Here is a 15,867-nt window from a genome sequence, read left to right as displayed (position 1 = left end):
AAAAGCAGAACCTCTCTTATATTTTATCCTCTTCCTCTCTTAATGTGGTTTACAACAGAAGATAGAAGAAATCGTGAGGACTAGATCCCTACAAAGAGTTTATTCATCCACTTTAACAGAATTATAAAATAAAGCATAAGTTTCAGAAGGAAGCCAGTTGCATTATTAGTGTAATAAGTCAGTTGCCTAAGCTGTTTATGGAATTATAAGCATGTTGAGAATGTGAAACAGTTCTTCCTGTTCCACTCTCTCTCGAGTTATTTTATACCCTACGATTTTATAGTGCCGGATGACCAAATAAAGAAAATATCTTTTCTTTTAAAGATATTTCTTATACCAGGTACACCACATCTTGAATTCCCACAGTTAAATCTTATGTAATTACAAGAAATTTGGTGTCTAATCCCGTTCTATTTCATGTCGCATGGCAAACATTATTGCTAAGATTGCTCCCCTCTCTTCTATTCCATCTTCCTTTATTTTGAAGATTGTGAGAAGTGGCATTTGCCTGTTTCTACTGGAAAATGTCAAATCACATTGTATGTGTCATCGGAATCTATATTTACAAGGGGCATCAAGATTTCTTAAACAAAACCACAGCCTTGCTGAGGTGACAATCAGAACAAATACCTGCAAAGGATAATAAAGAATTTCACAAGTAAAAGTGACAGAGCCTGCTGCTGCTCTTCTAGTCCGTCTGACATTTTCTGGACACACTGTAGCAGCTGGAGCCTGAGGACCTGAAGAATGTTATCTGGAAGCAGTGATATTCCTGGAGGAACATCATCCACCCTAAGGAGAAAATCCACACACAGAATTGTTAATCACGCAAATGACATGTTAGCAATCAATTTCAACGTCCTCCTGTGGTGTTACAATAAACCTCTGCAAGAATAGTTACTGAACTAATGGCTCACACTTTCTAAAGAACCACAAAGAAATTCCTGGTGGCAATGTGGCAGCTTAAGCTTCCTTCTCCCCAGCAGTGAAGTGCACTGAAATAAAGTGTGAAGTCATTAAGTGGATTCCTAAGTGCTCCTCTATGCAGTGATCTGCCTTAATTGCTACAGAGAACCTGCATGATCTTTTGTGGGTAAGTAGGTGGCCTAGGACATCCCTAGGTAAGGGAAGATATGGCCACAATGGAACGAAAGAGGAAAACTAAATGTTGAAACATTTTCAACTTTCTGCTGAAGACTTAAGTGTCCAAATAAATGAGATACCAATTATTGAAGCCCAGCTGGTCGTCATCCACAGTGAACTTCATGTCCTCCTCAAATGAATTAGAAAAAGCCATACACAGTAAGATTACATACAAAAAGAAAGCTGTTCACAATAAGATTCAGCAAAGGAAGACTTGAAAATAAGAGGCTGAATGTGCAGGAGAAGGAGGCCTCAAAAATCCATCTGACTCTTGGCACACTGATTTTGGCTGAAACCTCTGGTCCTTATTAGCTTCTGGATACCATTAACCCAACAAATTCAGGTTTTCTGCTACCTAGTTATTTTTAAGAGACAAAAAAAAAAAAAAAAAAAGACTGTTGGCATTAAATGTAACAACTCTACCAAGAACAGACTTGGCGCTGAAGACCATTAGGTACTTTTGCCTCTTGTTTTGCTGAACCGAAAAATTTTTAGAAATACACCAGTAAAAATCAAAAGAAAGAACAAACCCATTACAGCAACAGTATAGACATACAGAGGTGGACTACAACTTCATTCTCTCGGATGAAGACTGTTTATCTACAGTAGCACAGGCTAAAGAGTCTGCCTTTGGCATCAGCTGCTTTCCCTTACATATTCTCCAGGAACTCTACACAAGAAAAGGAAGACACAAGCAAGAGCCTTTCAGCTTACAGAAGCCTTCAACACAGCCAAAGCCAGAGGGGAAATAAAACCAAATAGCTCAATTCAGCTGGCTCAAAAACTCACTAATATGACACCTGCATACAGGTATCTATGTAAGATTAAGCATCAAAAAGAGCAGAGAAATGCAATGACTGACACTAAAAACTGATAGCAATTATTTGATTGAAAGGGGGAACAATACACTGTTTAACTCCTGAAGTTGAAAAGGAAGCATATATAGATGGTAAAATCTGAGACCCGATTTAGTAAAACAGCTGGACAAGTATAACTGACAGCAAGCTCCCGTGTCCAAGAAAACATCACCTATTGTGTAACCAGAGAACCAAATAGTGTTCATCCCCTTGCCTCTTCAGAGTAGTGCAATTTGCTTTTCAGATCCTGGGATTCAGGAAGTTTTAACATAAATTTTATAGTGCCTATGGTCCAAACAGATAGAGGCAGTAACCACAAAACTGAGAGCAACTGTTTATTTCCAACACAACTGTCAAGAAAGAAATTAAAATTTCTGTGATAGCAGCTTCACCCCTCAAAGTGCCAGCAGCTCAGCAGATCCACACCCACTGGGACTACAAGCATGGCTCCTCATAATGTGATAATTCACCACCTCTGTATTAGGAAAACCATATTTTTTGCCAGCTGAAATCACATATCCAGAAGTAACTTCCTTAAAATAGCCAACAACCCTTTCTCAATAAGATGATAAAAAGCAAACAGCATATCCTTCATGCCTCATGTCCCAAAGAATGTTTTCTCTGCAATAGCTGCCTGTCTAAGCTATTGCACAATCCATGAGAATTTAGTGCCCTGTGCGAGACTGGCACAAGAAATACTAATCAGGAGTACTTCAACTGAACATACTTTAAAAAAACCCCAAAAATACTTATAAATAATCAAACTTCTTTTCATCTCAGAGCAAATTACTACTGTATCATCACAAAAATCTAAAAGTTAAATTTATGGACATGTACTATCAATTTCTCCTGAAAAGACTAGCCACGTAAACTAAGTATTCCAAAAGGAATTTAAAAAAAAAAAGAAAACAAAATCAATAACCTCACACTCAAAAATCATACCTCAACTGATGTTCTTTTTGACTGCTGGTACATTACCTCAAAAATGAGACTTGTACACTTTTGGATTATTTTTAATTTCTTTGTATTACACTAATATAGTTTTGCAGCAATAGAAACTGCCATCTCAGATGTTTGAAAGTACGTTAAACTAGTCTCTAAACTGTATCCACCTATTACAGCTCGAACACACACACTGGGACCATCAACCTCGCCTCCGTCAGTGGTAAGCACTTTGGAACAAAGTGCTGTACAAAACCAGGCTTTACTTCTCAACAGTCATGAAACCATGTAATCAGCATTCCTATTGCAACTCCTGCATCATTTTTATGTGGATTTGAATTCAACAAATTAACAAAGTATGGTTTCTATGGTGCTTTGCATGAGCTTCCTTCAAGCTCCTTTGCTCAAGATCATGCTAATCAATAGCAGAAAAAGACCATGACACCACTCTGGAGGCCACTGCTGTTTCTAGAAGTATTAAACCAAAAGATAATTCCTCTCCTTCAATGAGAAGGAAAAAAACTCCAACCAGCTGGCAAAGGTTTTATCCTCTTCACGGTAGATACACCAGAGATGAATAAATGAGAGATGCATAAATGTTTTCAGGGAAAGAACAGACAGGTGCACTAATCTTTTGTGCTCGATGCTCAAAGCCCTTAGCACAGTCATTTTCACCTTTCAGTAAAGTCATTGAAAGCACCATTAATGAGCCACTTCACTTAAAAATATAGGATAGATGCACAAATACGGAGGTAGAACTGTAGCTGTACAAGCCTATAAGCTGCATAGCTGCAAAAGCTCTACTTATACAGTCAAATCATACCACTGGACACGCTCATCCTCTGTATTTAGAGATTTTTTAGTTCTGCACTATGTAGCATCTTTCAGATTTCTGAAGTAGATTTCATGAAATCACATATTTTAATAGAAGTGAACACATATCTATAGAAGAAATATTCTTATCAGTTAAATCAGCAAGTGACAGTGCCAATTAGGATTCTGTCTTTCAGGAAAAACACACCACTAATAGTTTTGTTATATTTCTTAAGTGGTGTTTTCTTAGATACTAACAAAAAGCATCTTTTACATTGACACAAAACCTAATGTCTGCCTTCCAAAGGATTAGTTTTGTCCAGCAATCTGTACAAGCCGCCTTCTGCCTGCACAGTTTCTCCTCATCTCCTGGCATTTGCCTCTAAGTACACAAGGTCTTTACATTTGCAAAGCATATATAAAAGGGAAAAAAAGTATTAGTTCACTCAGTTTCTCATTCTAGCCAGCATCATGTATCATTTCCAAGACCAAAAGACAGTTAATAGTTATTTAATAAGCAACTCCAGCAAAAACAGTCAAGTCCAGAGGGTCCTTCGGCCCCAAGAGAAGAGTCACTGCACATCTGCATTCAGTGGTTCCACACTGACCTACTTGTTCTGTTTTATGGGGTCAGTAATGTCAATTCCACAGCACAGATGCCTGCAGTATAATTTCACAAACCCCACAAAGATGTCACTTTTCACGTGCCTTGTTATCTCACAAGTGCAAATAAGGGCAGAAGCTGCAATTTTTTGTTAATTGTAATATCTGCTCTCAGTGTAATTTTTAATCCAGTAATCAAAGCACAGGAATGATCTCCCTTCATCCCTGTGTTGTTTTGATAGGTTTTCTGTACATCTGTTACACAAATGAGTCTAAATCCACATGGGCCTATTTTTCTAGGCTAAATCACTAATCCTGTCATTAACCTCAGAATATACACTATTTTCATGCTCACAACCCCATCATTAACCACAATCAAGACGTTGCTATTGTTCTGCACAACTAAGCTCAATTTTTATCTTTTGCTGTTTCTGTTAAAAGAAAAAAAAAAAATCAACCCAAATCCCATGAACACACAAACAAAAAACCTTAAAAATACCCAGAGTACCAAGATACTCTTTGCTTCCGCTGTTCAGATTTTGATATCAAATACTACGTGAAAGATAACCTGTGTCAAAGGATAAACTTTTTTCCTTAACTGAAAACAGTAAGAAGCATTTTTGACAGTGCAAAACAATCAGATCTCGTGAAAGATGCATAGGAATAATTTGAAGGTCTTGCTTATTGGTAACTGTACTATATATTGTTGCATTCATATAGGTATTACGAGGAAAATTTTAATACAGAGAGTCAAGAAGCCCAGTTTTATCCACCGAGATCCGATTGCAGCACACTTCATTTCCTTGGAACAGCAGAGGCTATCACTTGCACTTCAAACAGGATCTGATCCAAAGCTCATTAAAGAACTTCCATTGATTTCAACAGGTCTTGGACTGCAGCCATCATGCAAGGAGAGATATTCTTTGCACTTAAACACCAGTAAGGTATCAGCTATAATACTGACACCAGTTCTCATGATTTCTGAATCCTATAACATTTGTTTTTTCTTAAAATCCTTAGTTCATGCAAGAATCTCAAAAGCAAGAGAAGTGCCCAACTTTCTATTCCTCATTTGCAAAGCTAGTCTTGAAAGGATAATCCTTAGAACACAGCAAATTCCAAATACTAAATATGGAACTTGGAAATTAGACTTCAATACCACATCATGATTACATCTGAGAGCCTGCAGTCAGCAGCATGCCTGAAGTCAGCAATACTCTTGCCCTGAACTGAAGTCTTCATGGATGCAAATGAAGAAATCAGTTTAAATTCTGTAATTTGTGTGTATTTTAATTTTCTAAAGGTTTTCAGGAAAGATATCCAAATCTTTCATTAAGCATTTCATCTCATCCTTAATCTTTAAGCAATCACTGAAATAAAGTTACAAAACTCTTTACCTGCATCTTTCTTCTATTCAGTCACTGCCGATACAGATACCAAGCACTAATACTGACTAATGTGACTTCATACACAGCATTTAATGAATACTTATTCAAGAAGTGCACAAGGAATAATGATTACATTTCTATGACCAAGAACAAGTGAATACTCATGCTTACTCCTAATACAACCCAAATACCATTATTTGCCTAGTTTCATCATTCTCAACCCAATTTGACCTTCAAAAGAACAGGAGTGTCGCTCAACCACTAAAAGCCTTTCTTTTGTCTAAAAGCAGTATTGCCATTGAACGACACTGGGCTCTCAGCCAGCTCTGTTTCAGATATCAAACAAAGATTAACAGGTCTGTAATTCAACATACCTAGTTGGCAGCTTCTCAAAGTCAACATCCAGAAACTGTTCATAGCTAGAAACGAAACTATCCAACCAGAGCTTCAGGTAATCTGGATCTTTCTGTAAAAAAAGAAGAGGAGAACATTAGGCAATATTGCACTCAAGGTCATCTACCAGCAATTCTCTAGTACTGTCTGGAACGGGAAGTTTTTCTTTCTTGCATTTCAGCTCGGAGATAGGAGGGAATACATAGATTTTTAGAAAAAAAAAAATGTTCTTTGAAATTCCCAGCCATATTGTACCAATGGACATTTGTGCTCTGTTCATTAGTTGTTTCCACTTACTGGTATCAATGCTAACCAAAGCATTGTAGCTTCTCACCCCACCAACAGACTTTACCTACTTTCGAGAGGAAAACATAACAGCTTTACAAATTTAATAGTCTTGATAGCACAGAACACAACACTCTTTGGCTTATAAAATTAAATAACTCCAACAACAATCCTAATCACAAAATAATTTGGTTTTAACTTCATTTATTGATCAATATGGCAGCTAGCAGCAGATTAGAGCCAGGTGAAGTGTTCCAAGAGACAATATAGAGCCTATGACTTATATATTAGGTATCTATAAGAGAGATATGAAATTATATTTTGGCTTCCTACTTGCTTTTAGTAGAGCACAGGACTTTGTTAGTGACCAGCAATTCCTCAGGGCTGGATAGTGCGCCAGCAGGGAGGACCACAAACCAGCACAGGAAAGTTCTGTCAAATTATTCCATTTGAGATAGCCTCACTTTGAAAGTCAGACCGCTTAAATTTTCAAAACCAAGCTGCCAGACCACAGCTAACCTATTCCTCCACAAGGACTATATAATCATGTCCATTAATATACATCCACGCAGCATATTACGGCTGTAACATTCTATGCAACAAATAACTTTCAAAATAACTTTTAAATATTTGCCTAAAGTATTGCAGATTTTAAATTATTTCTAAATCTACTCCATAATTTATAAGATTTCGCAAAAGTTCTGAATTTTTTTGTTCATCCTCTTCTTTTCCCTTTTCTGTATCTCCTCCCTTTTGCTTGTTGCCTTCATATTACCATAGATCTTCCCAAATAACAGATTATTTCCCCGCAGTGTTGAGATGAAGAAGCAATCTGTGATTAACTCTAACACACATAGTCAGTATTCTGGGTCAATATAAAAGAACTATATGTGAAATGTGTTCAGATATTGTGACAACAGGTGTCAGCGCCCCTCGCCCCCCCATATCATGTTTGGTTTTTTTCTTCCACTACCTTTACTTTATTTTCTTGTTCATTTTTCCTAATAGACTTCTTTCACATCATTCCTAATCCATCCCTCCTTCCTAATCTCCTCATCTTTGTTTTTATTTCCCTTCAATGTTTTTTCTTTTAAGTGATCATTCACTTTCTTTTTCTGTTAAAAATCTGTCATTATGTCCTGTAAGTGTAACACAGCCTTGTCCTCGTGTTTAAGATATCCTAAACTACTAAAGGGTTAAGTTACCTTAAACACACAGCTATTAATTGTCCTCAAGATGAAGTAGCAACATACAGAATGAAGGAAGCTGTTCAGATAAAGAATAAATTCAAGGTTTCCAAGATACTTTTTAAGCTACAGAGGTTGACAGATTATTTCAACCAGGTGAGTATAGAATTCATATTTCTGAGGTGCAGAGATCAAACACCTTGAAACTCCAATCAAAAGGTGGGCAAAAAGTAAGATTTGCTAATATCCTAAAAGAATGAGCTAGATGTAGCAAAAGGTGCTGTCTTCAGACACATTTGCATATTTGAAGCTTTAACATTCTTGTCATTTACAGCAAGTTAATTTAGGCAAATGCAACCTATTTCACAGGATCATAAAGATGAGGAAAACCAGGATATGATTTTAGCAATTACAATATAGCTCAGGCTACCAAACACAAAGCAACAGCATCCATGGCAATGCAACCAACAGAAACTTTGCCATGTGCAAAAACTGAACCTATTTGACTTTTTCCTGTTGAACGAACTGCTCTGTTTTTTAATTGGCGTGAGCAACTTCTCCTTGAAATATAACATGATTTACTACATTGATTCTATTCGTAGTCTATAAATTACAATCATTTGTTGACACAGCTGGGGCTCATCACTAGTTGTCACCAAACTTTTGTAAGAAAACTGTTTTTCTTGGTCCTGTACCATGAAGGAAGCTGTTACGGATGGAAGAAAGAGAAGGAAAGGACAAAAGACAAAATTAGATTAAATATCTGCTTGCTCCTTTTTAAAGCTATAGCCTAAATCAGCTTCAATCTCAAGATTAAATTAAACCTCCTTAAACTATAATGCCTTTGCAAGGCTATCAGTGCGGAAGAACAGTAAGAGTGAACACTGGCAGTCAAAATATGCAAGAAAAAGCAATTATGTAGATGACAAGGGTAGGCCACAGATGTTATAAAAGACCAAGAGGTTTAGCTTATTTGCAGTGCATGTACTGCTCAATTAATTGTGCCACTAAAACTCCACCCCATTCTAGTGAAAAACCAAGAACCACAGTACTGCTTGATCATTACCTGCAGCACTGTCTTGAACCCAACTTCCTTCTTCCACTATCCCCTGCCAGTCAATTAATTACATATTATTCTGAGTTGGTAAAATAATCCGCTTTGATTAGAAAATAGCTTACAAAATAGTTGACTCATTCCGAGTCAAATCTATTAGTTTCCATTCAAACAACAGCACTAACTCCACACAAATCATCATGGCAAAATAAAATCACTTAGCAACTGAATCTACATAAGAAACGCTAAGAAATAAATCTCCATTATGAACCACCTAATATAAGTATGCCACCCTCCCAGAAACAAACAAAAATGGAGACTTACGAACTAGGAGTACATCATTCCAGGAAAAAGTGACCCAATATCAAGAAATATAAGTTATTTCAAAGATGCTGGAAACAGAAGTTAAAAACAGCTTTCGAACTTTGAATCTGGCCCAGGTTTTCCTTTTTCTTTACTAGCAGCAGTCAGCTCAGATCTCCTGCACCAGCCAACTGCTGAAAGCTGCCAGAAAACTGAATTTTACTGAAGCAGTTTCGAGAAAGGGCATTTACAGTGCTAAATTTTACCCATGGCAAAACACACAAAAATGTCCATCCCTAGACCATAGCCAAATATATATCTTTCTGAAGATCAGCCTATGAGTTACAAAGGCTTCTTCTATTTTCTCACACCAGAAGTACAATGGTTTAGAAAAAAAACTGCCTTTTTCCACTGGTTTAAAACTTTAATTTCATAATAAAAGCAGACAGTAGCAATGGGTATCAGCTGCTCCTCTGCACCATGTGCATTGCAGTTACCCTGCCCAGCATCCCCTTTCTCTTAAACCGATCGTTTCTTTTTTAGGTGAGCTCAAATTTCAGTGAATTTTAGAACTTATTTCTGTCAAATTCTTCCCACTCGCCTTTTCAACTATCCTCTATTTTCTTATGACAGAAGCGGCAAACAAAAGTAACAGCAGAGCACTACCTGACTTGATTATAACACGAATATATTTGCATTCTTCAATGCCAGATCAACTTCCCATGCTAGTACATGTTGCAAGTACATCTGACAAGTATCTGTATTACCACGTGGCAGAAGACTGCATCCCATGGTTATGGGAACACTCCTGGTCAATATTGCTACTGAGAGCAACAAATCACCAAACTGCAGCCCCAGCTCCGACAGTTTAACTATAAATTGTCAGCTACTCCATTGTATCTACAGTTCCCCTAAGGAAGCCCTGTAGCTCAGCTAGATCGTAACAAAGCATCAAATACTAAGAAGCCTTATTACCAGTAAAAGCAGTGAAACTTATGGAATTTAATATCTCGTTCCCCACTTCCACAATCACCATTTCATTGTCATTCTGCAGAGGTAGCTGGAGGCTATATCAGACAACTGCTCCAAACTGTCTTCTTTGGTGCTGGTTGAAAGAGCTCTCCGCTTTCAAAGTGTGGCTTATAAAGCAGTGTAGGCTTTGATAATACCCTGCAAGGACCAAACTGATAAACCAATTTCAGACTGGCATTCTTTCCCAGCCCTGTCAAACACACTCCGCAAACATGCCCAATGAGACCAGCAAGAAAAACACAAATTTGATTTACACAACAGCAGTAAAAGCAGAAAGAAATTGTATGTGGCAATAAAACACCTTTCACTAGTTATAACTCTCCAGTCACTAGAAGACAAGAAAATGTTTCTTTCTGAAACCTTGCAGCTTCCTAAGTCACAAGTCTAAGCATTTAATTTACTTAAGTAAAATTTGCCTAGCTTTCACATAGGACAAAATTCTGTATCTTAACTGAATAACAACCCATACAGAAACTACATGCCTTCAAACTTCTGGAGGATAAGTTCTCCACAGCTTGACATTGCAAGAAACTAAAAACCAACTTAAAATAGCAGTTTCTCTTCATAGTGACAGTGAGTTTTAACACAGCTACCTTAATGGTGCCATTGTAAGGATGTGTGCAAACCTTAAAAAAAAAAAAAAAAAAAAGAAGTCCTTTAGTTGATAACCAAGAGTCTATGGAGTTCAAGCTTGGGCTTTTGAGCTAAATGTAGTATAATAAAGGCCCCTGAAACTGCTATAGCAACAGTCATTCATTTGCAGTAATGAAATAGAAAGTACGTTAAACCTATTAAACCAAATGGAGCATGGAGCACCTGAAAGCGTAAATACTTCCTTGTTCTTTCCCCTCCTTAAATACCTCTGGTTTTATTGAAACAAAACCAAAAAAAGGCAAATCAACCCACCACCCTTTAGGCCTCAATCTTCTTAAGATCCTCTCGACATAATAACAGTTGTCATAGCTCTTTACACTTCACAAAAGAAAGACTGCCAGGCCTGAGCAGTAGTGTTCCTAACAGGCACCTAAAAAAACCCAAACCAAGCAAAAACCATACCACACCAATGAAGAACCACCATGCAGAAGGGGTTTTCTTTTTCCTTTTACCAACACAGTTAGTACAAAGCTAGAAAAAAAAATAATCGCTAATAAAACCAGTCTACTCTGTTCGTAGCAGCACTGTGGATAAACACTACCAAACAATTACCAAATTTTCCATTAAGTCTAACATTTTAATAGTTACTACATGCACAAACTCCAACAGGGGTATCCTTCAACTTTGCAGAACTGGGAAACAAACTCTCGATGCTAACACCAACTTTAGCGTTTACCAATGCTGACACAAAACCAATAGCAGAGAAGAGGTCTAGTCTAACGCCCTTCTGACAGACAGGATGTTCTCTAAGGCAAGGAAGTGAAAAGAAACTATAACTAAAATCTACATTAACTTGGATCTTTCATATACTAAATTATCTAGAAATTACAATAGCTTTCTCTACTCTTTATGAAGACTGACGGACAAATGACAATGGAACAGTCTAATCAAGTCTTTTTTTCCAGTAACTACTTTGCCTATGCAAGAAGGTCAATAAGAATTTTCTGCACCAGTAATAACATTTTTAAATTCTTAACAATCCAGGCAGTCTTGACCTCACAGCTTACTCCAAGGTAAAGGAGAACATTTTACATAAACAGCACTGAAGTCCTCCCACTGAAATTCTTTGGACCTGCACCTGTGGAATACAGGCACAGCACTGAAGTCCTCCCACTGAAATTCTTTGGACCTGCACCTGTGGAATACAGGCACATTTACCCAAGGTTTAAAAGAGACAATATTTATGTATTTATATATGCATTGTTTTTAGATTTAACAGTAGCTTCCATTTCTACTAAGGCTTCAAGCAAACCGCACAGCTAGAAAGGCAAAGCTCAGTACAGTTTTTATAGCTATGTTCAGGAAGTATTAGTTGCTAAAAACAAAAGTCCGACCCACCCGAGGCTATTTGCAGTGTCACATTCCATGCTTTAAAGGCAGAAATTCCCTACCGGGCAGTTCAGAGTCCAACTGTCAGACAAGCCTGACTTGTTTGACAAGACAGTTGTTTGAAGCCGTTAAATTTAACATACAGTCATAAAATAGCCAGCCTGGTCTGACTACTGTGTGTAGCAGTCAGTCAATCTTCAAAGTAGATTTCAGCTTAGAAGCACTACCATAAAATCTCACTGGCACTGGCATTATGGTAAGTAATCCTCTAGTCCCAAGCCTTGTATTTAAAATAAGAACAATGCCTTGGTGTTAAGGCTGAATTGGACCTACAAAAAGTAACGTTAGGAAATTAAACATGAAATACTGCCTTTAGATCACTGGTGAGTTTAATAGTCTTAAAATTAATTAAAGTAGTCTGCATAATGCGGAACTGTAGAACATTTCTCAACACTGTTTGAAATAAAATATTCACTGGAGGATTAGAAAGTTTGTTTTAAGGGAGCTTTTTCCTCTTCATGTTTTCAGAAATAAAAGGCAACATTTTCAGCACGACATCTCCTAGCAGCCTTTATTCTGAAATATGTCAAAGCACTTCTGAACCTTTCGAATGTCTAAAATGCCAAAATAAAACCTAAAAAACTTAAGTACAGCAGCAACACTATACTTAGAATTATTATAATATAAGACTTCAAGATAAACTATTCTAAACTGGCTAAATTGACTTCTCATTATCAAAGGAACCAACTTTGGGCCCACTTTTCATTTTAATCACAATACTTATATTCAAATCAACTCTTGATCCAAAAGAAGATCCTGGCAAGCAATAACAAACCTCCTTTTTCAAAATTCACACAAATATTCTGTTCCATTTCTAAAATTAGAAGAAAAAGGGTGAGTGTGGAGGTGTTTTGTTTTATAAGTGGGAGCTGCAGTAAATCATGATAGAAACAACTATTCTGGGACAAGTTAAAAACTTCCAGTTGGCATAGAGACTTATACCAAAATAAACCTACAAGTATCAATCATGACAAAATTTAGCTCATTAAAAATTGTAAGTCAAAGTTAATATATTTCTTCTCTTTTCAAAACAAGAAAAATAATTATAATCTCCCACTAACACCTTCAGTTAGACTACAGTAATCCAAGAGCTGTTACTTGATTCCCTTTCTACTTCAGAAAACCAACAAGAGTTCAAAATCAAAATGAAAGAATTTTCTTACTAAAATGTAAGTAAAGCCTGTATTTTTATTTCTCTTGCTCTTCTTTGTTGCTGTTTTTTGAATGACAACACAATTACAGCCTTGTAGCTTGGAACTAGCTTATGACTGATACCATCCATGGGATGAATCTAGTTAATCTCAACTCAGATTTTAACATCTTCACATTTGATAGAAAGTACCATAAGGCAAGTTCCATGTACAAGCCGGTATTTCAGTATTTCAGCCTTGCACAGTGCACTTACCAGGAATTTACCATACTGTGATATACTACATTCTATTAGCATTCATTCTTCCCATCAAAGTTGACATAAGGAATCATAGAATCACTAGGTTGTAAAGGATCCACTGGATCATCGAGTCCAACCATTCCTAACAACCCCTAAACCATGCCCCTCAGCACCTCATCTACCTGTCCTTTAAACACCTCCAGGGAAGGTGACTCAATCACCTCCCTGGGCAGCCTCTGCCAGTACACAATGATCTTCTTGTAGATGGGCACATCAGCCAGCCTCCAGTCCAGTGGAACTTCCCCAGTCAGCCAGGACCGCTGGAAGATGATGGAAAAGGGTTTGGAAAGCACATCCGCCAGCTCCTTCAATACTCTTGGGTGGATCCCATCCAGCCCCATAGACCTGTGGGTGTCTAGGTGGGCAAGCAAGTCTACAACCACCTCCTCTTGGATCATGGGAGCCTCATTCTGCTCCTCTAACTCCTGGGTTTGTACACAGAGGGAACAACTTTCCTTACTATTAAAGACTGAGGTAAAGAAGGCATTAAGTACCTCAGCCTTGTCCTCATTCCCTGTCACTGTTGTTCCTTCTGCATCCAGTAGGGACTGAATATTCTCCCTAGTCCTCCTTTTACTGTTAATGTATTTATAGAAAGATTTTTTATTATCTTTCACAGACTTGGCCAATTTGATTTTTAGTTGGGCCTTAGCCCTCCTGATTTTTTCCCTGCACAATCTCACTTCCTCCCTGTAGTCCACCCAAGACGCCTGTCCCTTCTTCCAAAGCTCATAGACATTCCTCTTCTTTTTGATGCCTCTCAAGATCTCCCTACTCAACTGAGCTGTTTTTTCCCCCCGCTGGCTCTTTTTCTGGAACATGGGGATGGCTCGCTCCTGAGCTGCTAGGATTTGAACAGGAACTAATAGTAGTGAAAGCTGAAAGCTGTTTTTTAAGTCTAAAGCAACAAGGAGCATCCTAAATAATTCAAAGGCAGTTAAAATAACGAGATATCAAAAAGTTATGGTGACAAGATAAGCCTAAATTTCACAAAAATTTAAAGTATAGTTTAGGAAAGACTTTAGAGCCTAATGCTTGATTGCTTTGAAACTCGAAGTTATGCTGTTGTTTTACATGAGAAAAGGGCTATTTCAGAAACTTGTTGGGCAGAAGCTGGCTTATTGTTGTTGCTAACTTTCAATGTCATGCAAAAGAACAAGTTAAACGCAGACTGAAAGGAAGCAGGAAGGTGCAACAGTGAAAGCATCAGCCTGTATTTTACCCTATCCACAACTAAATATTGTCAAGTCTTTCAGCAGATAGACAAAGGATGAGAGGCTGCTTACAGCTTATCAAAAAGTCTATTTGTTTCAAACTGACTTACTTTATACCAAGTTTAACTGAAGCAAATCTATTCTTTAGCTATGAATTTAACTGTCTTCTTAACTTCATCTGGCCTTACAATAACATTGTACTGCAGCTGAACTATACACGTAAGTTATAAAAAAAAGTTACATTTTTAAAAAGCACCCTTTAAAAAAGCAGAGATTCAAAAACTAGGACAGAGAAGAATTTGCATTACCTCAGCTGTTGTTTGGCATCTACTGCACCTCTGCTCCTACAGTTTTTAAGTTATTATCACAGGTAAATAATGAGGGTAGATTTCTGCAAATAGCACCCTTGCTCTCTATACACTGCTTCATTCCCCAAAGCTTTACCCATCCAGCACAGTGAACAACACAGGGTCCTGTGGAGAAAATAAACCTGTATGCAGTCATACTTGAGCCACCACACTCATAGCCATTTTGAGACTTTTGTTTTATTTTAGGTTATGATACACGACGAATACTAAAGGTCCATCCTTCTCATCACCTTATTTTCATCCTCAAATTGCAAGTCTGCAACTGCAGGGATGTGAACACTACAGATCTAACCAAAACTGTTCTTTAAAAGAAAATAAAATAATAATTATAGACTGTCAAATAAAACCTTGTCCCTCTTTGCTTCTCAGAACATGCTAAACCATTCGCCCTACAGTTCCCATGAAGCTTCAGTCATTTATCAAGAAAACCGTTCATTCCACCTAATCCTAAATTCAGCAAAATCACAGGTAAATGAATGCCAAGTTTTGTATAACTGAATATATTGGCCAAACATTTCTTGACAGAGCTGACAAGGTGACCTACAACCAGCCTACATCTACCACAACTACTTTATAGAAACTTGTGAGGATAACATCACTGGAAGCTCTGGACTGATGTCCCACATATATTATTGTTAGGTTACATTTCCAATTACTCTCCACAGAAGCCAAACATTTACTCTTTTTGCATAATGCTTTTAGAGTAAGAAGTTTCCATAACTTTTAGAACAACTTTCTCAGTTCCTAAATTCTCCTTCCACAGTCCAAGCGAAAACCGGCAGTAAACTATAT

The 15,867-nt window shown here is 37.5% G+C and overlaps 1 protein-coding gene across 3 annotated transcripts in view; it reads right to left on the bottom strand.

Annotated features, from left to right (window-relative positions):
* The window catches only part of NBEAL1 (neurobeachin like 1), an 86,681-nt gene that overhangs the window by 61,998 nt on the left and 8,816 nt on the right, over positions 1-15,867 (bottom strand). For all 3 annotated transcript variants that reach the window (XR_008450366.1, XM_054069824.1, XM_054069825.1), the window contains exons 2-3: positions 6,121-6,212; positions 631-792 (exon numbers count right to left, since the gene is read on the bottom strand). Coding sequence is in view for 2 of the 3 variants with exons in the window: in XM_054069824.1 (XP_053925799.1) it covers positions 631-792; positions 6,121-6,212 (254 nt within the window). In the remaining variant the exon portion in view is untranslated. The remainder of the gene's footprint in view (positions 1-630; positions 793-6,120; positions 6,213-15,867) is intronic.

Source organism: Cuculus canorus, chromosome 6 (assembly GCF_017976375.1).
Source record: "Cuculus canorus isolate bCucCan1 chromosome 6, bCucCan1.pri, whole genome shotgun sequence".
Classification (NCBI taxonomy): Eukaryota; Metazoa; Chordata; class Aves; order Cuculiformes; family Cuculidae; genus Cuculus; species Cuculus canorus.
This window is presented reverse-complemented; position numbering and strand designations above follow the sequence as displayed.